The sequence below is a fragment of the Armigeres subalbatus genome, chromosome 2 (assembly GCF_024139115.2).
Source record: "Armigeres subalbatus isolate Guangzhou_Male chromosome 2, GZ_Asu_2, whole genome shotgun sequence".
NCBI lineage: Eukaryota > Metazoa > Arthropoda > Insecta > Diptera > Culicidae > Armigeres > Armigeres subalbatus.
The window spans coordinates 180,632,598-180,658,771 of NC_085140.1; the positions used below are offsets into that span (position 1 = coordinate 180,632,598).

Consider the following 26,174-nt stretch of genomic DNA (forward strand, 5'->3'; position numbering starts at 1 on the left):
CAGCCGATCACCGAAATTTTGTTCTGCTTTGTGCGGCCTTTAAAAAAATAGTATTGTTTCCATCGATAGAACTACACGCTATACACGGCATACCGTTTACCAAAACGAACCCTGCCACAATACCTACCCCATATATCCAACATCCCAGTGATTTCTCGTGGAAGTGCAGATGACTCGTCGGCTTCTATCAAAGCGAGTATCACGTCAACAATTTCCTACCTATTCCTTAATTGACCTGCATTCGGACACGGCCGGCGCTGGTATTGCTTATTTTTGGGTCACCAGTTTTTACACATTGAAGATGATGTTAGTCCCAAACTTCATCTGTTGGTTCTCTGTGTAATTACAGCTGACCTGGCAATAACGGAGGAGCAACCGTGGGCGGTCAATCATGCTCATGCTCATGCTCAGAACAATGATCTGTTCGACAAAGTTCTAGGACCCTTTAAGTACTACATGTTAATAAAAAAATCCGAACTGTAAATGACTTTTGGAAAAAGTTATTACGAAATTAGTAATAGAAATGCCATGACATTTTTTTGACATTTCCCATCACTGCTCCGGTCGATGAAACCAGTTCAGCACGCATCTTACTTTCTTACAAAAATAAGAGAGCAGATGCGTGATTTGGTCGAAACAAAATTCAAGATTACTTTTGTATGGGTTCCATCCCATTGCCTCATCTATGGCAATGAGAAAGCGGACTTGCTAGCAAAGGTGGGCGCAGAGTAAGGTGAAGTTTATGATAGACAACTCCTGAACAACAATTTTTCCCATTAGTCTGTCAGAGTACTCTTCAAAATTGGCAAATGAATTGGTCACACAATGAGCTTGGACGATGGCTATTTTCCATAGTTCCGTGATAATAAAATATTATTTTTGGGCAAACAAATCCGAGGGGGCATATTCCTATAGATGAGCAAAATGTATCCACAATACAATCAGCACGAGCTATCAGAGGTTTCACAATGCAAAACTTTACAAGTTTGCTGAAGAAACTATCTCTCTATTTATTATTTTACCGAAATACCGCGCTCCAGGACAGAGTTTGGTCGAAAGAAGTTTTCTTTTATCGGCGGTAAACTATGCAACCAACTCCCAATGTCTTGTAAATTATCACGACCTTTGATCGAATTTAAGTCTTCGGTGCAGCATAGCATAGCATAGCATAGCATAGCATAGCATATGTGATTGTACAAATCGTGGGTGGCTATACAATGCTCAATTCAAGCTCCATCTGGAATAAGGGCGAATGTCGCAAGAGAAGACTCTCCCCGTCGACCCCCCCTCTCTTAAACAAAAGTGACAAGCAGCAGATCTCTCTGGGGTTTATCACTTCAAAGCGAAAGAAAACAATGCGAACTTGCATTCTGAGGTGATAAACTGCAAAGAAACTCCCTGCCTGTCATCTTCATTCAAATGAGGGGAAGTCGACGAAGAGAACCCTCTCCCGCGACACCCGCCCCCCTCCCCCCCCACCAGACGAAGCTTGAATTGAGCAATCTACTGTATATTGTCGCAAATTGGTACTTGGGATTAGTACCTTTTCCTATACAGTAGCAGTTGTATACCTGGCCACGTCCTTACAATCACGGAAGGAAGGGAAGGAATGTTAGTTCAACATCTACTAGTGAAGATGCAGGGAACCCATACTACCTTCATAGATGTCTCGGGAAGGAAAATTTGTGTTAGTGGGAAAGGTGAATAATAGGGAGCTCTATTCGACAATATAGAGCGTTTGTCAATAACAGTATATGCTGTAAAAATAATAAAATATATTCATCAATTTACTTACGAACCGTCCGGCCGCGCAATGCAAAACACAAAATTTCGGCAAATTGCGCGATCGTTCTGCCGTCCGAAACAAGAGCCAACACGCACTGAACTTATTAACTTTATTACCGGCCGCGCAATGCAAAACACAAAATTTCGGCAAATCGCGCGGTCGTTCTGCCGTCCGAAACAAGAGCCAACACGCACTGAACTAATTAACTTTATTACCGGCCGCGCAATGCAAACACACAAAATTTCGGCAAATCGCGCCACATTATTTTTTCTCCTTCCGCACTTCACCACCGTAACCGCCCGCCGCCACCACCCACCCACCGCAACTAACCACCACCGCTTTACGCTGTTATCACCGAACCCATCATTCAGCAAATATCAATAGTGATTAAAATAATATTCTTCTATGTAACATAGAATAAACCAATTGTTCGAAATATTTAATAAAGAAAAGATGAGGAGGTTTTGTGCCTGCTGGAGGAAGTAGCTTGAAAGGAGCTCACCTCCAGCGGGTTTTTCCCTGCTCCAAATGTAAAAAAAAACAAACTTCCAGGAAAATCAATCACCTACACAATTTCAAGAAGACACCAAACATCCAAAATAAACGGCATAAAAATATTCATTCTGGATCGTGAAATCGACAACACTGTTCTCTGGTTTTACCGGAACAAAAAGTAGAAATCCTGAGCACGATGCTCCACTCGGTCCAAAACCACACATTGCGTTGCCAAACAGGCAGTTTGCGGAGGGTCCGCCGGTCTTCTCCCATCCGAACGATTCAGTTTTGTTCGATATGCGCCTCGCCCTTCATGTATTCCGATGTTCTGGCTGCACGCCCGGCTTGATTTTGCGGTATGTACGATTTAAAGTTTCCCAACAACTAATGCAGGTCATTATCCTTTTCTATGGGACGCAGCATTTTCTTTAGAAGGTACCTAATTTGTGTTCTCAATAAGCAGCATCATCTCGTTTCAATGAAAACTATAATCCAAAAATAGCATTGTACATGGCAACGTCAAACTCTATTCGTTGGAAGTGTGTTGCAAATTTCAAAGCATTTATAGAAGAATTAAATTGCCATTAAATTGAAAGTTGACTACTATCTGTGTATTTATCTGTGTCACATTTTCTTAAGTTGAGATCAGCAAAGCAAGAGAATATTAATAAATAAAATTTTCGTTTAGTCGTATAATAAGCAATGTATTGAAGGATTTTCGATCGAGTCGTACCAATTTACAGCATCTAGAAAATTCTGTGAGGGGTCGTACACGTATTACGTAAGCACTCATGGGGGAGGGAGGGTCCGTCATTTTCTTACGCACCATATAAATAAAAAATAATTTGTATGAAAGAAATCTTAATTGGGGAATGGGAGGGGGTTTGAAAAACCCAGAAAAAAATTACGAAATAAGTGTACGGCCCCTGATCCACATCACATGACGTCGTCCGGAGCAAAAATATTCCAATCTGACGACATTTTACCTCACCTTGCTGCCAAACTACCACCCATCGCATCGCCGTCGTCGTCGGTGGGCCCTCTTCGACCCGACATACAATCGGCTTTCGCTGTACCTTCGGCTACCGAACGGCAGCCGAAAGCGAATCGAAAAACGCCGCAGTTTCCAAAGTGAACGAACGCAAGGCGAACCCGCCCGAACAGGCGAAGAGTGGGAAACGAACGTGGTACAAAATGGATTTCGGCACCGAACCAGCAGCGAGCGACGGGCATTCGTGCGGCTTCGTTCGGTGACGTCAGCACCTCTATCGCTATAGATTGGACGATGAAAAAGGAGGCGCGGTCATCCTAGGCGGGGTTGATAAGTTTTACCCTCGCTGCAGCAAACGATGACAGCGTTTGCTTTGCTTCGGGTACACTTGGTTAGTCGAGTACCAGTAGCCGGCGGGAGAGGTCGTGTTTTTGTCTCGATTTTCGCATTGATGATTTGAACTAGCGCGCGCCAGTTCACACTTTGTCGGACAGATACTGCGTAACGAGTGTTTCGGAAACTGTGTGTACGCTGTGCGTTATCAGTTTCTGCATTGGGCTGAAACTGTGCGTGCGGGTGCGCGGGGTTGTGTGCCGCTGGCACAGTGTGGTCTTTGTTTCACGCATTTGGATTTATTAGGTACAGTGTTTGAACTCTTCCGGATTACGACAGCTGAAGAGATTGCGGTAAGTTGATCAGTTTCTGTTTTGTTTTCTCTACCGTACTTTTAGCCGTGATTGTGCTCTCTGCCGAGCGCGCTCCAGTCGTTTGCAGCACAGATGGATCGGCAAGCTTCGGCGGGAGAAAGCCGCGAGATTATGTATGGTTCAATGTATGAGTGCGAATGCGCTCGTAGTCTTGACACGTGATGTGTCCGCATTGCTCTTTGTCTGCAATAAGCGAATATTCATTTCATTTGAATGGGTGCTTCAGATTGGAATGGGAACAAGCAGTGGAGGCATAAAGAAAGTATGCGATGAGCGGCATACTTTCGCTTGAATTTAGATCGCGTCGAATACTTGCTGTTTAGCGGCATCGAAAAATTAAGATATTTGTAAGATTGGTAAATACATTCACGAGGCATCGGTTCCCGGAAAATCATAAAATGATCATTGTACATCCGTTTGCGTAATCACTCATGAAGCAGGGACTTCATAGATGCGTCAAATTACAAACTGCATGTTTTTAATTTTTCTGTTAAAGAGCTCGATGAGCACTACTCGCTATCACCATTTTTGGAAAATGGCGTATATATCAGTAGTAGTCGTTCTTTCTATTCTCGTAACTAATACCGCTAATAATGATTTTCATAAAATAGCTTTCACTTTCTGTGGTTTATAATGAGTCTTTTTAAAGTGTTTGTCAAAGCTTTTGTAAGCCAAGAAAATATAAACATTAATCCACTCAGCGGTGTTAATGCCTTTCTTAAAACAATCGTTTTTATGTATCGTATTTATGACAAGTGTGCTGCTTGGGTTATATTTATGAAATGAGTTAAAAAATTGTATATGAAAAACTTACTGATTTTATCACTTTTCCTATTTTATCACCATGAAATTCTTCAGATGGTGATAAAAACTGAATTCTACTGTATTCTCATCCTCCGTGGTGATCACTGATCAGTGTCCGCACAGTCCGTTACTCTCGTAGTAAACTGATGACTTAATTCTGTTTCTTCTGGATGCATCGCTGATCCCATGGCTTCGAAAAGCTCTGAATTGGCCATGGTCCTGTTCACCAACTAATTTACTCTACGCGATATTCTCTGAAGAAGCGACAAAACAAACGTAATGCATTATTTTAACACATTCATCTCAAGCGCCCATCTAATGTTCTAATGCAATGGTTATCCCTCTGTGAACGGCTTGCCGTTTTTGACATAACTGCCCACCGAAAATACCTACTCCGTTGGTGGTGCCTTTCCTCTTTCTTCAATCGCTGTCTATCGCGTGCTGATCACGAATGTATTAAGTTCGCCCACAGAAGCCACGATCTGTAAGGGGCCTCTAGATGCGTATGATTTTTTTTGTAAATCTTAGGAACATGCTGCATCACCTCGAAAGGAATCTGCGCTTGCGCTAATCAATATCCGACCTATTGTTCGATATTATGCATTTGTTTCCGCATTACTGGAGTAAACTACATATGGATTTTGATAGTTTTATAACACCACGCCTTGAAGAAGAACGTGGATGCCCAGGAGAAACTGAGCGTATATTCTTTTTGAGTCTTGGTCAGGAGGTACTTGTTGTATTTTGTCAGTACTTGTTTGTATTTGTTGTCATTAGTCCTAGAAACATGCTATGCTACTCATCAGACCTTCACTTTTCAAATGATAGCAGAAATAATACTCTTATATATCTTTCTTTGAAGAATGTCACCAACTGCTTTTAATATTTCGTTTGCTTATATCGTGGTCTACCAGGCGAGGGTATCGACTTCTCATTATTTTTAAGCCATTCTAATTCCTTTTTTTGTTGCACAGACTGGAACTGACGCTGTCTATTTTGATTATCCTCCAATCGAGTTAACCCTTTCTGCAAATGTATTTTTGACTTTTCTCACCTCCTCTGTAATCACATCATTTTCTTCGTGCACAACAAGACCAGTTATCTCGGCATCGACTACTTGCGGCTATCTTCGTGTTTCTGCCTGCTTTGGAGGATTAAGCTAAGCGTGCTTTTTACGCTGCTCTCGTTGCTCAACAGTTCTGAGGTGTCAAAAGACGAGCTAGAACCAATCAGTACTAACACGTTGCACACCACTTGATTGTAACAGATTGTAACTCTGAAGATTCGTATTACAACCTCAACAGTCAACAGTAAGGCCGTCTTCAGTATCTCGTACATGATTCGACCTAGTCGTAATACGTATTGTAAAATTGGTAAAATTGGTTGTAATACGTATTTGTAAAATTGCAATCAAGTGGTGGAGTTGAATAGGACAGTACTAACTCGTCTTCTGACATCCTCTAAAAAACTCTATACAATCTTGTTATCTTATCGGTTCGGAAGTGTTCAACAGCTGTTCAAGTATGAGTGAATTGTCATTTTTCTTTGCAGAATAATGAGAAGTTATTAGCGTAAATTTAATCTACTTATCAATACCACACTGCTTAAGGAATTTCAAAAGCGGAATCTTTCGTTGGCCGTTCCCTGCCCCCACCTTTTTGCACAGTACTTTTGAAGACCGTATTACCTTTTAAAGACGGTATCGGTAACCAGTCTAGACATTCTGAGCAAACCAGCAAAACTTACGATCGTTTAATAAAGAAAACTGGGTAAATAACAAGCAGTATCACCAGGGCCGTATTTAAATTGAAGGGGGCCCCGGGGCCGACAGATTGTGGGGGCCCCAAAATGTACAAAAATATTTCGGATTGTATACAAGACACGACCGCTCGACGTAAACTGCGTAAAACCAAATATAGTACACTGAACCAATTATTCCGCTCTATATAGAAGAAAAGGAACTATCCCACCGACACTACTACCCAGCTTTAGCAGCATCTCCCACTCTGTGAGGGAGTAGGGACCCCACTGTCTAGCAGCTGGGGCCACCCCATTCATACACCCCAGTTCAACAGAATACCCTAAAAGTAGGCAATTACCAAGTATTGGAATCCGCTGCACAATGCATAAAATAACTAAAATATTCAGTACTTTAGCGTTGCTACTTCAATACTACTGGCAAATTGGTGGAGAGTTTGTGAATCGATTGATATATAAATCTTTAAAATCCATTGAAAGACAAAGGACCTATTAATGTTACAAATACTTATTACATGATTTCGTGACGGTTCCCATTTTTTAAATTTTCATTTTACACCCTGTATCCGAGTCTTACCCTTTGGCGAAGTTAACGTCAAAAGGTTGATTTTGGTAAATGATATTTGTGGGGGCCCGGGGCCATGACTCCCGCCCCCTTAAATCCGGCTCTGAGTATAACTAAAAGTTTATTAAAGGCAATGATTTTTACGGGTGCGGGCCCTCCTTAGCCGTGCGGTAAGACGCGCGGCTACAAAGCAAGACCATGCTGAGGGTGGCTGGGTTCGAATCCCGGTCCCGGTCTAGGCAATTTTCGGATTGGAAATTGTCTCGACTTCCCTGGGCATAAAAGTATCATCGTGCTAGCCTCATGATATACGAATGCAAAAATGGTAACCTGGCTTAGAAACCTCGCAGTTAATAACTGTGGAAGTGCTTAATGAACACTAAGCTGCGAGGCGGCTCTGTCCCAGTATGGGGATGTAATGCCAATAAGAAGAAGAAGAAGATTTTTACGGGTCGGTGGTAGGGTGGTCGGTATCGGTAATTTTTGACAAATACCGGTATTCGGTATGTGGTGGAGTATATACCGGTCATACCAGTAAAATACCGGTTTTTGTGAAAATTTCAGGTATTAAATGAAAAACTTTTGATTTGGACTTTTGGATGAAAAACTTTGGATGACTCATCTCCCAATCCGCATTGGATTTTGTTGGCAATGTTGCCAACTACTGAGAATCCCTTCTTTGGTTCAACCGAAGTTGGACGAATGGTTCCAAAGCCGTCAAAAATCAGTGTGAAGTACTTTCCCTTATTCCTTTCAGAGGCATCTTCTTCGTACCGATCCTCAGGAATGGTCGTTGTCTGAGTTTCAACAATCGCATCAGGAATGATTAGACGCTTCAATCAACGCTTTCTCAATTAAAGTAGCTTTAGATGTCTTGAAGAAAATCGTTTCTGATCAATTAATTGCTTTGCGGCACAATTATTCAAAAAAGCAAATAGATCGTGCAGAACTCAAGGCAGAGTAGTTTCGTGCCAATTTATTAGCCGTTCGCGATTTGGTGGGTTTATCACTGCACTTCACTTCTTCACAAAGGGCACTGAAAAAATCAAGTTTTTACTCACTTCTCCGCACATGAGCAGCCCGAAATGTAGATGGAATGCAAATTAAACATCACTTTTAGAAATCAGTCACTTGTGTAAACCGAAAACTTAATATAAACTGCTATTTTTGCCCGAAAAAACGATTAAAAACTGATCGCGGAGCGAATGTCAACAACGGCGCCGGCGGCAGCAAACTAATAACTAGGGTGGTTCAAAAAATAATTTTGCTCCGCCACGCTCAGTCGAATATGATTTATAATTTGGGTGTCATCCGATGGTTTGGGCTGGTTTGAATAGTGCACAAGTCGTTTCAGGTTTGTATGACAGTTGATATGGCAAGCTTGAATTTAACATTATTCTGATTCTGGCACTCCGTCATTGGGCGGTGGCGAGGGGGGAGACCATATGACTGGAAGAAATATTCAAGAGCTTTAACTCCATAGACAATCCATATTGAATGGTCGTTCCAATAGTGGGGAGTCGATTTTAATCGAGGTTGCGAATCTTTAGTATGATAATTGGGCTTCTCAAAAGGCATCAGTGAAACGTGCAATTCAACAAAATATGTACCCAGAATTTGTCTGTGATATCTATCGCAACAGGGGCAGATACTTCTAGCACATAACATATAGGCATCTTTGCCGTGGAATGTGGTCCTTCTATGATTTTGAAACGCTAGCGAACCTAGCGGTGAAACGTGAAACAACGTGCATAAGACAGAACAGCAACGCATGCTTTGCTGTCACTTTCTTTCGCTTTTGATATACGGGAGGACCGTTCGACGATTGTTTTTTTTTTTTTTTTTTTAACTAATTTTATTTGCTAATTATCTAATACATACATTCATCTCTTAGACTAGGTGTTCCGTGTTTTCTTAACACTATCATCCTTATTTGCTATGTTACGCTTTTAGTTATTATTAATACATTTCAATTGCCTCTGGCAGTTAGAATTTTTTCCTCTGGTTGAATTGAACCATGTAGGAATTTCCGACGATTGTTGATTAACAAAGAGCCTACTTTGAAACTGGCCGTTTATTCTATGATACCTATCTGTTTTGTGCTTCTAGTCTAGTCTAGTCTACACTATCGCACCAGGGGCAGATGCTTTGAAAAAAAAAGTGTGACATGGGGGTGAGTAAAATGCTATTTTTGCGTTACGAAATCAACACGTAAAAAAAAATTAATGTTATATATTATTCAGATTTGCCGAAGCAGGCCCTTAATGATATGTATAAGAAAAAACTTATTCATCGCATTAGTCACATACATTAAAAAACTTATACTTTTCATTAACTTATGAATGTTATTAGCTTTTTGATATGGGATCATTCATTAGGTGACATAATGAAGAGTATAAGTATTTTCGAATGTGTTTTTGCCATAACATATAAGGTTATTTTTTTACGTGAATGGATCTTTCCTGCGATGCGGTTTTCGTTCAGTGAAGTCTCTGGAATGTTGCTTTCAGCTATGCGGGTTCTCTTTTCGCCAGCGTTTGGAGGGGAGGCACTTTAGCCAGCGTAATAAAAGGTTCAGTTTCCCATACTAGTTTTCATATAAACTTGAACTGGCTTGCGCTCAACCAGTTTTTGTTCAAATCGGTTTTTGGAGGACACTCGGAGCATGGGACGGAATCGAGGTGGTGCTGGGTCGTTTTTGAACCACCCTACTAATATTCTTTGTTTTTTTATGAATACGACACCAATACTACTACAGTATATGACAGTTTTTATTGTACCAATACTTTCAAAGCTTTCTTTTGGTACAATGAGAATAGATAGTATTTATTTTCATTGGTTTTGGTACTCAACCCACTTTCACTTTAAGTGAAATTAGCACTCCGCTACAGCCAACAGGCGGAAGAATTCCACCGAGATTTCTTCTGCGGCTGTCAGTCATCATGTGATTCTAATTAGCGCACATTGCTCAAGGCAGATGGTTTGTTCGCTGGTAGGCACCATCAGCTCGCCAGCCGGCATTGCAGTGTTGGTAACGAGTGAGTGGCAAAAAATGCGTGACTTGTTTTAACGCGGGCATCCATCGATCTGGTGCTAATTAGCTGTTTCTGTATGGAATGTGATTTAGATTAGTCGGTAGCGCGAGGACAGGGCAGAATACTTTTGTCGCTGGTTAGGCTGGCAGTTTGAATGATTACGGTCACACCATAAAATCAACACAAATCACCAATCTTGTCTATGACTGAAGAATGCATCGTAGAAATAAAGTTTTTTGGTGATATGAAAAGTGATCTGAAAACAGTTTTTCACGACACTTTCCATCATTTAGACAATTCTTAAAGAAAAACTTGAAAAACTATAACCGAATTCTTGAAAATAAAGAATTTTATAAGCTTTAATCCATAAAACTTTCAAGATTTATTTTTTGTTCATTACAGAATTATTCTTCGTCTTCTTCTTCTTCTTCTTCTTCTTATTCTTCAATGGCTCTACATTCGAACTGGAACTTGGCGTGCTTTTCAACTTATTATTCTATTAGAATTTCCTCAAGGCAGTTCATTAATTGAAAGCTTTTTTATGCCCGCCATTGCATGAGACTGTATCTTGAGCGACAAGTACAATGGATATACTATGGCCAGGGTGTCGAGAATGTTTCCAACCCGAAAACATCCTAGACCAGGCCAAGAATCTAATTCGCCATCTCCGGATTGACAATCCTACGCCTTTGCTCGCAAGACTACTGGAGACCCCAATTATGGCCATTATTTTACAAATTTAATCATAAACCACGAACGATAAAAAAATACAACTCAAAATTTTTAGGATTTTAGGAATTTACAAGATTATCTGCCTATTTTTTAAAATTTATTGCGATTTCGGGCAAAGTTGCTCCGGAGTTTTTTTATGTATTTCGTTAATGATTGAAAATTTCTTGGATAACTTTTTCTGGTTCATATTTATAGAGATTTATGTGAAAATTTGATAGCATTTGATCAACAAACGTTATTTCTACATTTTTTCTTTCATGAGTTATGTTGAAAAAAAATTTCACCCCGAAATCCTAGTGCAATTTTTTTACGAGCTCGGACATAGCCTTTCTTCATGGAAGGATCTGATTTATGATTTTTGGTGGTGCTTTTGGTGGAAATAAACTACTGACCCAGTTTGATTTTGGCAACAAAACCATTCCATTTTAGCCCCATATTTAATTTTTTTTATTTGCTTCAGTGGCGTAATTCTGCTTAGATTTCAAAATCCGGGTGTCACAGTGTGTCTAGTGTCATAATATAAGTGAAGAAATGTGGAGTATCATGAGAATATGGTAACATTCGATTCTGACAACGTAAATGTTTCGAACGTGCTGTAAAATCTAATAAGATATGAACCAAGATTTTTTTCACTTTTTGTTTTTGTTCATAAGCCCTGCCTGTGGAGAAATAACTTATTAAGCTTTTTCCTTTTATAACCAATCTGGGTAGAACAGCGGAAATATGTAATGTGATGTACTATTGGGTAAAAAAATCAACGTTCAACTAAGTAAACTATACTAAATGGATTAAATTGAAAATTCTCTAGTAGAATTATTCTTGTTTTGTTCTTTAGTTCTGACTAAAAGCAGTTTTTATAGTGTTGCATGTCTCATCGATTATACAAAATCTATTCAAAGGAAAAAGCCATACCGTTAAGAATTCAAAGTCGTGAAACAAAACAGTTGTTTACATGCTCTCCACTTCCATAAATCATTCGAGATCAAGATCTTAAAACCACAGCAAACATAAATCGAACAAATAACGCTCGAGGCGTTCTATTCCCATCAGCCTTTTCTCACCCATCAATGCCGCACTCCCATTCTCTTGTTCCAATTCCGCTCAACACCCTTCCGGGCTCGTGTAAAACTCACCACCTGTTCTGATCAATCAGTTTTCCTTCGCTCCAGTCCCGTTGATGACTTTTTCCGACTTTCCCCGCGTTCCCACCCTCGCTCGCAGCTCTGGTGTTGTAGCTGGTGCTGGAACTGCGATTCTTCCCTCAAGTGTGTATGAGTTTTGGACGTTGATTCTATGTTTATTTGTTCTCCGAATCAAGCACACCAACTTGACTCCACAACGAACACACTTTCTCTCTCGAATCGACAGAAGCACATGGTAGGCGATTGACGGCGTAGGCGACGACAGCGTCGCTGAGTGTGCTGACGGCGATCTGCACTGGGTTTTGCTACTCAACGACGAGTGTCTTTTCAATTGAAAAGTGGCTCACAAGAGAGTATGTATGAGAGTCGAGTTTTCCCCCACCCGTCGCATTTCGGTGTCTATGGGGAGAAATCTGCCGGTTCAGGGAATTTCACTTGAAATGATTTTTCAATTTTGCTGCTTCGACCCGTCGTCGCCTTCAGCCTTATTTTTTGAATTCCTGGAAACGGGAAAAAGTTTTCACACCCCCATCCAGTTTCTCGTCTGTAACGCTCGATAGTCGTACTGGATTCTGATCTTGTGGATGTACAACAAAGCAGAAAGAATGTGTGGCACATGCCACGTATGCACTCATCCGTACACTGCACAGCCAGGACAGCATTTTCCATCTATGGAAAAGGCAAACAGCAAAGATAAGAGCGACATATAGCGAGGGGCGAAGTGTGTGCACATCCAGGACACAGGAAGAAGGTGTACTCCTTGGCCCATGAAGATAAATGTGCGGCGGAAGTCGAACCGATTTATCAATATCCTTTTAACCGGGCCTGTCCCACTTTACCCTTTTCCACCAGGTTCACACAAACAGGAAAGACAGGCACTCGTTTGATTGTAAACCACTTTAGTGCCGTTTCGATCTCATGAATTTTTCAAATTGCTTTTCCTCGCTGTCGCATGCGATGCCCTCCCAACCTGTTATAGCCTAGTCTCTGGTGTGCTGTCTCCGAATGGTTGGGCGGATGCGATGTCGATTCGAAGTGTTTAGATATATGGATTTTTCTTCAGCACATTGGCATTCCTCGCAATTTTGATTTCGACATTTTTTTTTGTTCGGTTGGCATCAACTGTATTTCTTTCAAACCCTTTTCTTTGTTATAAACCAGTATACACCTTAATGTTGCTGGTGTGTTTTATGAAGTTCGGCCTTCATGATGGTCTAAAACTTTTGAATCAGGCGAATTTCGAAGACGTCAGTGCCAGTCTTATACCACGATTCTATCAAAAAAGGATCTTGTTTCCGTAAGACCGTGAGAAGGGCACTCATTTCGGCAGATTTGTCCGTTGATGGTACCCGTCGTGATATACGGTTGGCTAATCTGGGCGCAAAACTTTTTGGAAAATGCTAGGTGATTGCTTACCACAGTTTGTCATATAATTCTGCCCTAGTGAATATTGTCTGCGTTGCACCAATTTGGAATTCGAAAGTAGAGACTTCCGAACCGACCTTTTTTGCGAAGTTTTTTTTCAGTGAAACTAAATGATGCGTTGTTCAGAGCATCTTTATGCGAATCCAGTGTACTATTTCCGAAGTTGAGTAACTTGAACCATTTACGAGTATGCATTGTTAATCGTTGTGCAACAGAATTTGATTTTCATATCTCTCGCTCCAAAACCTTCGGAGAAAAGTCTTTGACTTACAAACATTTCACCAAAAGGATCGACAATTTATTTATCATCAGACTAAGGCCGGAGTGGCCTGTGCTGCACATAAAAGACTTCTCCATTCAGCTCGGTTCAAGGCTGCACTTCGCCAACCACGCAGTCTGCGGAGGGTCCGCAAGTCGTCCTCCACCTGATCGATCCACCTTGCCCGCTGTGCACCTCGCCTTCTTGTTCCCGTCGGATCGTTGTCGAGAACCATTTTCACCGGATTACTGTCCGACATTCTGGCTACGTGCCCGGCCCACCACAGTCTTCCGATTTTCGCGGTGGGAACGATGGATGGTTCTCCCAACAGCTGATGCAATTCGTGGTTCATTCGCCTCCTCCACGTACCGTCCGCCATCTGCACCCACCATAGATGGTACGCAACAATTTCCTTTCGAAAACTCCCAGTGCGCGTTGGTCCTCCACGAGCATCGTCCAGGTCTCGTGTCCGTAGAGAACTACCGGTCTTATAAGCGTTTTGTAGATAGTCAGTTTGGTACGGCGGCGAACTGTACTCGATCGGAGCGTCTTGCGGAGTCCAAAGTACGTACGATTTCCAGCCACTATGCGTCTCCGAATTTCTCTGCTGGTATCGTTATCGGCGGTCACCAGTGAGCCCAAGTACACGAATTCTTCAACCACCTCGATTTCGTCACCACCGATAGAAACTCGAGGTGGGTGGCTCACATTGACCTCTCTTGAGCCTCTTCCTATCATGTACTTCGTCTTCGACGTGTTGATGACTAGTCCAATCCGTTTAGCTTCGCTTTTCAGTCTGATGTAGGCTTCCTCCATCCTCTCAAAGTTACGTGCCATGATATCAATGTCGTCGGCGAAACCAAATAACTGGACGGACTTCGTGAAAATCGTACCACTCGTGTCAATCCCTGCCCTTCGTATTACTCCCTCCAAAGCGATGTTGAATAGCAGACACGAAAGACCATCACCTTGCCGTAACCCTCTACGGGTTTCGAAGGGACTCGAGAATGCCCCTGAAACTCGAACTACGCACATCACCCGATCCATCGTCGCCTTGATCAACCGTATCAGTTTATCCGGAAATCCGTTTTCGTGCATTAGCTGCCATAGCTGGTCCCGATCGATTGTATCATATGCGGCTTTGAAGTCGATAAATAGATGATGTGGGCACGTTGTATTCGCGGCATTTCTGCAATACCTGACGTATGGCGAACACCTGGTCTGTGGTAGAGCGTTCACCCATAAATCCCGCCTGGTACTGCCCCACGAACTCTCTTGCAATTGGTGTTAGTCGACGGCATAAAATTTGGGAGAGTACCTTGTAGGCGGCGTTCAGCAATGTGATTGCGCGGTAGTTGCTACAATCCAGCTTATCGCCCTTTTTGTAGATGGGACACACGACACCTTCCATCCACTCCTGCGGCAGAACCTCATCCTCCCAAACCTTGGTAATCACCCAATGCAGCGCTCTAGCCAGTGCTTCACCACCGTGTTTAAACAGCTCTCCTGGTAGTTGGTCAACTCCAGGGGCTTTGTTGTTTTTCAGCCGGCCGATCTCCTCCTGGATTTCCTGGAGATTCGGAGCCGGAAGTCGCATGTCCTGCGCGCGTGCTCCTAGGTTCATTACCATACCGGCACCGTTGTCTGCCATATCGCCATTCAGGTGCTCTTCGTAGTGCTGCCGCCACCTTTGGATCACCTCACGCTCGTTCGTAAGAAGGTTCCCGTTTATGTCCTTACACATATCGGGCTGTGGCACGTGGCCCTTACGTGAACGGTTCAACTTCTCATAGAACTTTCGTGCGTTATTAGCGCGGTACATTTCCTCCGTCTCTTCACGGTCTCGATCTTCCTGCTGGCGCTTTTTCCTCCGGAAAATCGAGTTTTGTCTGTTCCGCGCCCGTTTGTATCGTGCCTCGTTCGCCCTCGTGCGGTGTTGCAGCAATCTCGCCCATGCTGCATTCTTCTCCTCAACTAACTGCTCACATTCGCCGTCATACCAGTCGTTTCTCTGATCCGGAGCCACCGTGCCTAGTGCAGCGGTTGCGGTGCTTCCAATGGCGGATCGAATATCTCTCCAGCCATCTTCAAGAGATGCTGCGCCTAGCTGCTCTTCCGTTGGGAGAGCCACTTCCAGCTGCTGCGCGTAGTCTTGGGCTAGTCTACCGTCTTGTAGCCGCCCAATGTTAAGCCGCGGCGGACGACTCCGACGCGTGTTGATCACCGTCGAGAGTTTTGAGCGCAGACATACTGCGACGAGGTAGTGGTCGGATTCAATATTCGCACTGCGGTAAGTGCGTACGTTCGTGATGTCGGAGAAGAATTTACCGTCGATTAGAACGTGGTCGATTTGGTTTTCCGTTACTTGATTAGGTTGTTGTTGTCGTTCGATACGGTATGCAGACTATCCGGTCCGATGACCGGTCTATACATTTCCTCCCTTCCTACCTGAGCGTTCATGTCACCGATGACGATTTTGACGTCCCGCAGTGGGCATCCATCGTATGTCTGCTCCAGCTGCGCATAGAACGCTTCTTTCTCGTCGTCGGATCTCCCTTCGTGTGGGCAGTGCACGTTGATGACGCTATAGTTGAAGAAACGGCCTTTTATCCTCAGCTTGCACATCCTTGCGTTGATTGGCTGCCACCCAATCACGCGTTGGCGCATCTTTCCCAGCACTATGAAGCCGGTTCCCAGCTCGTTGGTGGTGCCACAGCTTTGGTAGAAGGTAGCCGCTCGATGCCCGCTTTTCCACACTTTCTGTCCTGTCCAGCAGATTTCCTGCAGCGCTACGACATCGAAGTTGCGGGAATGTAATTCATCGTAGATTATCCTGTCGCAACCTGCGAAGCCTAGCGACTTGCAGTTCCATGTTCCAAGCTTCCAATCGTGATCCTTTATTCGTCGCCTAGGTCGTTGCCGATTGTATCGAGTCGTATTATCTTCTATGGCCTGCGCAAACCTCCTGTCTCGTCGGAGGGCCGTCGTGTCAGGGCTGTTTAGCGTCCCACCTAACACCAGGACTTGGGCTTGTGCGCTTTGAGCGGCACACGGTCGCTTTGGCGGAGCCTACTTGCGGATTCATGCAGCTTTTTATAGAGGTTTAACAGGGCCCACTGTCAAACCCCACCACATCCTAGGCAGGCGCCACAACTCGCAGATGGCCTGGGGAGGGATCGTCAAGCCCTTGGACATAGTCCCTGCTGCCCCCCTGGATCGACAATATGTATTACTATTCTACGCAATGCTTCAACAATCTCGTCCATGCTGCAATGTTCCCCACTCTAGTTTCGCTGATATTTATCGTCCCGGAAATCTTGGAGTGAAGCTACATCCAGCTGCTAGTCTGAAGCTTGACTAACTTAATACTTTGTCGCATTATTTATTTATTTTTACAGTAATTCTAGTGCCCCGGTTTTTAAATGAATTTCACACAAAATGTCAGTAATAAAAGTTTCGTAAAAATCCGTTGAGATTTTAAACGAGTTGTGGCAAATGAAAGCTGATTTTTTTTCTGACACTCATTCGTCAACTTAATATGCCATTTTATTTATCTTGTCCACTTATCAGGCCTTTAGAGGACTTTCGTTTTAATGAGCGTTTTTCAGATGATCAATTTGGTACTACGACGAACTCTGTTCTATCACAGTGTCTTCTTATATGTGTCCCAACCATGCGTAAGATTCGACTGTTGTATGCGGATGTCCCACTCCTATTACAAACAATGGATGGATCACAATCCGGTCCACAATCACTCTATACTGGAGTCAGTTTTTACGCGGAGGATACGTACCACGTAAAAAACCGCGTAAATCCCGAAAACTTCTTAAATTTCAAAATCCGCGTAAATCCCTGAATCGTAAAAATGGACTTAATTGAAGGACTTTTTTAAAAATCCGCGTAAATCCTAAAATCCACGTAAAAAATGACCCGCGTAAGAAGCGACTCCAGTGTAGCCTTTTTGTGAGCGTCTCGCTAACGCTGAGGAAGAAACTTTTGAATGCAAACGTCCCAACCCACAAAGTTGTGATCCATCTGATCCACATTAAAGCCATTTCTCTCGTGGGCGTCTCACCACAATACAACTATTCTTCTTGTGGACGCCACACCAACACAAAGAAAGAAACTTTTGTATAAGGGCATCCCACCACGGAGAACCGTGCGAACACGCAGAGAAAGAATCTCTTTCATGCAAGTGTCCCGCCATGCAGAATTGTAACTAGGGCGGTTGGCTATTTTTGACAACTACCGGTATTCGGTATTTGGTGGAATCAATACCGGTAATACCGGTAAAATAACTGTTTTATGAAAATTTCGGAAATGATAAAAACATGGACTTTTGCTAAGAAAATTATTTTGAGCTTTTTAGTAGAATGTCTTCACTCGTCATAAGACGAGTTTGTACTATCCCATTTAATTCCACCACTCGATTTTACCTTGATAGATACGTAGTTCGACCTCAACAGTAAGGTCGTCTTCAGTGTCTCGTACTTGACTCGACTTGGACTTTTGGGTGAAAATCAACATCTATTGAAAAACTTGAAATGTTAAAATCATTGCTTGTTGAGATGAGCAAAGTGAAACTTAAGTGGACATAACATACTAAGTGATTCATCTCTCAAAGTCTCAACCCGCATCGGATTGGCAAAGCTACCAGCTGCAAATAATGCGCTCTCTGGTTCATCCGAAGTAGGAGGAATAGCTCAAAGTGTGGAAAATCTGAGTCAGGTACATGCCTTTAATTCCTTCAGATTTATAGTAGGAGAATTCTTTACGGGTTGATTGCAAGGATCTTAGCGTCAATGTAAATAGTTGCCACCGACAATGTGTTTTGCTCTGCTGCAGCTCATTACGAGTTGTTCTTTAACTGATGAACCAGAAAAACCAATGAACCAAAAAAAATTTCTTCTTTGTACCGATAATCAGGTGTGGTCGTTATCTCAGCTTCAAAGATCACATCAGGAATGATTAGACGCTGCTCGTCCTCTTGCTTAATCAAAGTAGGGTTAAAGTTCCGATAGTCGTGGGTGTTCCTATATTTACGGTAGTACGGTTTGCAGGGAATTACCAAATTAAACGCAGTAACCCACATCACCGGTCAATTAGTTGACCTGTCATAATACAAAATATGGAAACAAAAACAATGTTGTAATTTAATTTAAACTGGTAAAGTTTATTTAAAATACCTTTTTTATGGCACGCTATCAATTAAATAGAGATAATGGGTCGTATGAATAAAAAGTAGCAAAACTCAACGCTTGTAGCATCTACTCAAAAACTTTGCCTTTACTACAGTTTACTACCATTTACTACATGCAGGAACGTCAAAACAAAATAGACCCCATGATGACGATGATGATTTCATCATTTTTTTGCAGCTAATCAACAAAAGACATGTCTGTTTTGTTTGTTTTTCTTAAATTGGACTTCTATTTTCAAGAACAAAGCCGATTCGCTTCGATTCTGATGAATAATTTGCATTTTTAACATGAGTAGCAACGTCTTGAGCAGACTACAAGAAATCAGTAGTAAACTCTTCTTTTATTCATACCGAAACAGTTGTTTGTAGTATGTTCGAAATGTGTAGTGTAGTAAAGTCTCTTTTATTCATACGAACATGTTCCACAACTGCTCAAAATGTAGTAAACTCGAACTTACTACTTTTTATTCATACGACCCAATGTGCTTTCGGATACACTTTCAAGGTAGGGGAAATGAAGTACGGATTAGGCTCCACTATTGGGCCTTTTACATTTACATCATATTCTCAATTAATCTATACATCTTGTGGGCGTAACACTCAATCAGAGGTAGCAACTCTTTTAAACAAGCGTCCTATCACGCAGAATTGGAATGCATCCGATCCACAACTGCATCCCGACCAATTCAGGAAACTTTTGCGTCCAACCACGCTGAACTACGATCCTTCCGCTCCATGATAAAACCATTTTACTTGCTGGCTATCCACCGACGCATATAGGAAGAATCTTGCGAAATCATACGGGCTTCCCACCACGCAGAATTATAACCCATTGCATTCACAATTATACTATTTTTATGTGAGCGTCCTACCAACGTAGAAAAAAACATGAAATGTCTTGTATGCGGGTGTCCCACCAAGCAGAAATAATGACCATTACAAACACATAATTCCTTATGCAGGTGTCCCACCAACGCGAGGAAAGGAACTTTCGAAGACTGATGTCCAACCACGTCGAATTGTGATTCATCAGATCCACATTAGCATCATTTATCTTGTTGGCGTCCCACCCATATAGAGGGAGCATTTATTTTATGCTGGCGTCCCTTCACGCAGAATTGCGATCAATCATAACTACAATTACTTCATTCTTCTTGTGAGTGTTCCGCTACGGCAGAGGAAGCATTTTTTATATGTGAGCGTCCTAGTACGCAAAGTTGTGATCCATCCACAATTATAACGTTCCAATCCACAATTATAACGTTCCAATCCACAATTATAACGTTCTACTACAATAAAAGTGTTCTTCTTGTGAACGCCCCAGCAATGCAAAAGAAGACACCTTGCATAAGGGCATCCTACCACGCAGGATTTCGATCCTTTCGATCCATAATAACACCATTTTTCTTGCTCACTAACGTAGAGGCGTCCAACCACACAGAATGGTTAGCCATCCTATCTACAACTATGCCATTAAGCTTGTGATCGTATCACCAAAAACATGCATTCATAGATGAGCGTCCCACCACGCAGAATTGTGATTCATCTGATCCAAAATTACAACTTCTTCTTGCGAGCGCCCCACTTCAATACAGTGAGCCCCACATTAGTTGATTTTGACTCATGGAAATATTTGTTTCCATATAAACACTAACTATCTCCTGGGTTATTGTGATACTCCTAACAAGCAGCTTATCGAATATTATATATCGACCATGACGACATTGCTATGACCCGACCCGACTCTTTGATTCATAGAGGGTTGACTATAGAGATTCTCACGTCTGTTGGTGTTAGTATGGAGTCTGTGAGTGTAGTTGTAAGGATAGAAGGAAAACAAACAAACCGCTGTCAAAACAAAAATGGTAAGATGTGAAATCAGTTTGCATAAAATTAAAAATGTTTCCTGTGTTTAGTATTCCATTATCTGGTGCATGGAGTGGTTCATCATTCATTTTCGCTAAATGAAAAGCCACTCCATCCGTGGATTCTTGTTCGGACAGAAGGATGCATCCTAGCAGCGCACTGTAATTGTGCTATTGGTATTCTCGAAGCATGCAGTCATGTAGGTGCAACCCTTTTTGCTTTGGATGGAATCCGAAATGCCATCACCGAAAAAAAGGTATTTATTTTTTATTATTTTGTTCATTTTGTAACTTCCAAACTTTATTATAGCTTTCTGTAACCGATCTACCTGCTTACTGGAAGACACCCCCCACATCAATAACGACTGATTTATATAAAAAGGTACGCGATATAGATTTTGGACGAAAGATACGGCGAATACATCCGTGCAGACGATCCGACTCTTCCAGTGGTACACGTCAAGTGGCACTATTAGAAGCTATTCAAAAAGACAATTTGAACGTTGCCGCTGTCATGCAGTTCTGCGGTGAGGCAGATTTCAATTTTAAATGCTCGACTTGTGCGGAAAATGACAGAATAGCTGAAGGATTGGAGAGTTACAATCTACGTTCCCTGTTTCAACAACTGTATTCGTCTGAAAACCTACCTAATTTGAGGAGAATAGCTGATGACGTGTACAGAAACTTGAGACGAGACCCGGAAAAATTAAAAGCAATTGAATCTGTTACACAGGAGCAGAGTCACTGCAAGTGGTGGTTATTTTTTCGGAGTGGACGTATCACTGCATCGATCCTTAAGGAGGTTTGCCATACATCGATTTTAAAACCATCCATTACCCTAATACGTAAAATTTGCTACCCGGAAATTGTTGAATTTTCCACACCTGCGACCAGATATGGAAAGAAACATGAAGATGAAGCTGTTAACGAGTTATACTATGCCGTGTCGGAACTTCACAACAATTTAACCATTGAAAAATGTGGATTGATAATTTCCAATGAAGAACCATGCCTCGGAGCTACTCCTGATGCGATTTTCCGATGTACTTGCCACGGAACAATTGTAATTGAAGTGAAGTGTCCTTATACTGCACGTAACTGTGAAGATATTAGTATTCTGACTCAACTGAAAGATCCATACGTGATAAAAAGTTCTGGGGGGGAGATTCTACTGAACACAAAACATAAATATTTTCTACAATCATTGATGCAAGTGCATATATGTAACGCAAATTTTGGTTATTTTTGTGTTTGGTCACCAAAACAAAAATATATTTTTGAAGTGAAAAGAAATGAAGAACTTTGGAACTTCCATAAGGCTAAAGCTACCAGATTTTTCAAACAAGTAATCTTACCTGAGTTAATGTCAAAATGTTATACTCGAACTACTAATTGACCAAAACGAAAACCAAAAACAAAGAACTGAATTTTATATATTTCTCGCGTGATTTTTGAAAACGTCGTATGTCCAAATGAGAGACTCTCTTTCATTACGCTCTCTTTCACTAATATCTAAGCTAGTTTTGCATTTATTGCAATATTTTCACCTCAACGCGCTAGATAAAGCAATTTTCTTCAGATCTCTGTTAAAAAATCCGATGTAAATGTTTGTATGGCTTCGTAATAATCGAAAGAGAAAGTAAACAAAGAGAGTCTCTCTTTTGGACTTACGACGTTTTCAAAAATCACGCGAGATTTGTATGCTGCTAAAAACAAAAATGAAAATATAGAGAAAGGTTTCAAACAAGATATAAAAAGTCAAACAATATATAAACAATGTTTTATTTACACATAAAATGACACATTACAACAACAATAAACATTTTAGTCAAAGACTAACAACAGAGGGGCATAAATTTACCACTAATATCTGGTAATCAGAGCTGTGCGCCGCCGCGGCCGCCGACGATTTTTATGCGCCGCCGCCGCCACCGTTTTTGACCGGCGCGCCGCTGCAATTTTTTGTCCGCGCCGCCGGGGAATTCCGGTCGCGCCGATGAAATAATTTCAGTGCCGTAGCCGGGGGTGGTTTTGGGAGTTCATCCCCCTCCCCCAATTTGTTGAAGAAAAATTCCGTTCAAACCCTTATATATTTGAAAAATTTCGGCTGCGCCGCTGAAAAGAATACGTATACATATGAATATATCCAAGAACCCAAATTAAATTAATTAATTAAGAATGTTATCGCCACATGTTTTAGGTCTTCCAATAATTTCCTGGAGTTAAGGTCACTCCTGACGGAATCCAAGATTGAAAGTGCTCGCGTTTTCGGGAGCACACCACTCGATACGAAAGCAACGCACAACTGTCATTTTTATTATTTCACGCATGCTGCGACGCAGCAAAGCTAAATCAACAAAAATGACAGTTGTGCGCCGCCTCTGAATCGAGTGGTGTGCCTCCGAAAACGCGAGCACTTTTAATCTTGGATTCCATCAGGAGTGACATTAAGGCTTTCAGACCTCCACAGGTAAACCAATATCTCCCAGCCTATATATCAATATTCCTAGCGATTCATGAATCAAATCAGACATACCCAGCGCCGAAGCGTGTGGTTGACCAGGTTGGCCCCCGCCAAGGGCGCCAGGCCTTAGGGGGGAGCCAAAATCAAGAATAACGCTATGGTAAATGATCACAAACTCACTGATTCAAAGTGATTCAGATTCAAACGATCAGACTATTTCCTCGGTAATAAACGATTCCACAATCAACTGTTCGACTAGTATCCGGAGAGCCCTTTTCCGTGAATAACTGATACAGGTATCAGAACGGCAGCTTAGGGGGCACGTTTCCCTTAATTTAGGAGATTTGTGCCATCGTTTCCACTACTGTATTTTACATAACTCATTTGACGGATTAGGAAAAGAAGAAAAAATATAGAAGAGGAAATTAAAATGGCAAGGAGTACGGAACATGATTCTGGGGAGGAAGTCCTTGGAGGGGAATTTTCAATACGCCAAAGTAGTACAGTACAGTACACAGTAGACTGTAAAAAACGCATACACGGAAGTAGTTTTAGGGATTTTGCGTGAATTTGAGAAAAAAACAAATTTCACAAAAAAAACTATTTGAGGTCCGAAAACGATCGCATTTGATCCAGTGACATTTCCGATACTATTGAACCAGAATCTTGTATGAATATTCGATGTGCATTAATAATATGAGCGTGATTTTTTCTCTTGGTTCTGTATTAACTGATTTTACGATGATGAGTATTTGAAATGACGTCACTCATCTTACAGCATAGGTACAGAATACAGGAATTTGCATCAACAGATATCAATAATGATGGCATTGGTCCAAGCAAATTCAACAGTGCCACCAAACTACCGACAGACTGAAGACTTTTCTTGCCATCAATCAACCCACTCCAGACTTGTGTTTTTCTTGATACGTCTAGGTCCAATCGTAATTCCGACCATCTACCATCTACCAATTCACTCCAGAGTTGAAGTGGCGATTCTAAAGGTCATCCAATCCACTCCAAAGTAAGTTTTTTGTTCGTCTAGGTCTGATAGCGCTCCAATTAGGTATACCACGCAAATAATTGTTTCTAAATCTCCCTACTTTTATTGCGGTTTTTGTTTTGAACATCTGTAAGAAAGGGGTGCGAAAGTCCACGCTACGGCTCTGGTCATACCTTCAACATGTGTTTCATTAAGGTAACCCAGATCTAAAGGTAGCCTCACACCTCGGGAATTTGGTCCGCGGATTTTTTCCCCATGCATTTTTGCATATGCGATGTTTTCGGGATTTGGGCACGGAAAATCAAAATCCCGGCCCCATTTAAAATGCACGGGGATCAAAATCCGGCGGAAAATTTTCCCGAGGTGTAAGGCAGCCTTAACAGCCAAGAAGGGGTATACTCAAGGAAATTCTCGGAAGACCTGGAATAAAATAATTTTTGAGGGCATATCCAATTTGGTTCTATGGATTACAAAGCGTATTATCCATTTTGAAAAAGAGATAACAGCAGTTTGGCGGTCGTACACTCATTACGAAAGGAAATTTTCTGGGTTTTTTACCCCCTCCCCCATGTAAGATTTCTGTTATACAAATTATTTTTTATTTATATGGTTTATAAGGCAGATCCCCCATCCTTTCCGCATAAGTGCTTACGTAATATGTGTGCGGCTCCTTGGGTATGCGTGCAGACCTTCAGGCCGAAACTCCAGGGAATTCTTGGATGAACTGTTTTGGAAAAATTGTTGAACGCTCATCTTATTATGGACCACAATCGGCATAAACGAAAAAAAGCAAACAGCTCTCAAGGAGCTCAAGGCCTATACTCCAGGCAATTGTAGTATGAACTGGGGTGCATATTTTTCCTATAGCGGTAGGGATAAGTATTTTCTAATTATCTTATAAATAGTAAATCGATCCGTTGCGCTTAATATTTTATTTGCTCGATAGTCGAGAGAGGCTTAAAAAATTAAAAGATTCTGGATTATTGTATTTGAATGACGTGGAGCATGAAGTCGGGCAAAAACATAATTCTTAGTTGCCTAATCGTACTAAATGCAGAAGTCCCTCTTCTCTCCAACAACGAAATTTTCTCGCTACACCACTAATTTAAGGCTACATTACACCTCGGGAAAATTTTCCGCCGGATTTTGGTCCCCGTGCATTTTAAATGGGGCCGGGATTTTGGTTTTCCGTGCCCAAATCCCTAAAACATCGCATATGCAAAAATACATGGGGAAAAAATCCGCGGACCCAATTCCCGAGGTGTGAGGCTACCTTTACCTGATGCTATCGTTTTTGAAGAAATCCGATTTTGTAACTCTTGACAGACATGATATAATGTGCCATCAGATGGTTCGATACGGTGATCAGCATAGCCAAAACCACCATTGAGCAAATTCAATCATAAAAGAGCTAGAAATATTAGTGAACACCTTTTTACATAACTGGTATCAAATCAGGAAATCCTCCTGATACCTTTTTAGCTAACCCTTCCTGGGATATTTTTCCTCAGGAATTCCGAAAAATTCATTTCTGGGAATTCTGAAATTCTAGGAACTCTGCCACCAGCGATTCTTCCTGCAGAAATTCTGGGATTCAAGACTCCTCCGGAAGAATTCCTACACTAAGAATTTTGATGAAATGCTCCGTTAATAATTTTGAATTCTTTAATTCTGAGAAAATTCCCTCCAAGAAATACTGTGAAATTCCGTCTTTAGGGATTCTGGAAGGGAATTTTCTGTATTTCAAGAATACAGGGTTATACTTTCTGTAGGAATTCTTGAGAATGTATACCCATGAGTTCTGATCATTTATCCCTTCAGAACTTATGGGGAGGATTTCAAATGGCACCCGAAATTTCGCGTTTTCAGGGTGACAATTTGTTTTTAAATTATGGGGCCTTACACAAATTATGTAACGCTGAAGGGGGAGGGTAGGGAAGGCA

The 26,174-nt window shown here is 41.8% G+C and overlaps 2 protein-coding genes across 2 annotated transcripts in view; both read left to right on the forward strand.

The window, feature by feature from the left end:
* LOC134209411 (uncharacterized) overlaps positions 1–22,178 on the forward strand; it is a 42,165-nt gene extending 19,987 nt beyond the window's left edge. The window contains exons 3-4 of the mRNA XM_062685401.1: positions 20,816–21,021; positions 21,075–22,178. Of these exons, the coding sequence (XP_062541385.1) occupies positions 20,816–21,021; positions 21,075–22,160 (1,292 nt within the window). The 3' untranslated portion in view covers positions 22,161–22,178. The remainder of the gene's footprint in view (positions 1–20,815; positions 21,022–21,074) is intronic.
* Positions 3,699–26,174, forward strand: part of LOC134211322 (uncharacterized) — a 230,187-nt gene continuing 207,711 nt past the window's right edge. Inside the window, exon 1 of the mRNA XM_062688081.1 lies at positions 3,699–3,958. The gene's annotated coding sequence lies outside the window, so the exon portion shown is untranslated. The remainder of the gene's footprint in view (positions 3,959–26,174) is intronic.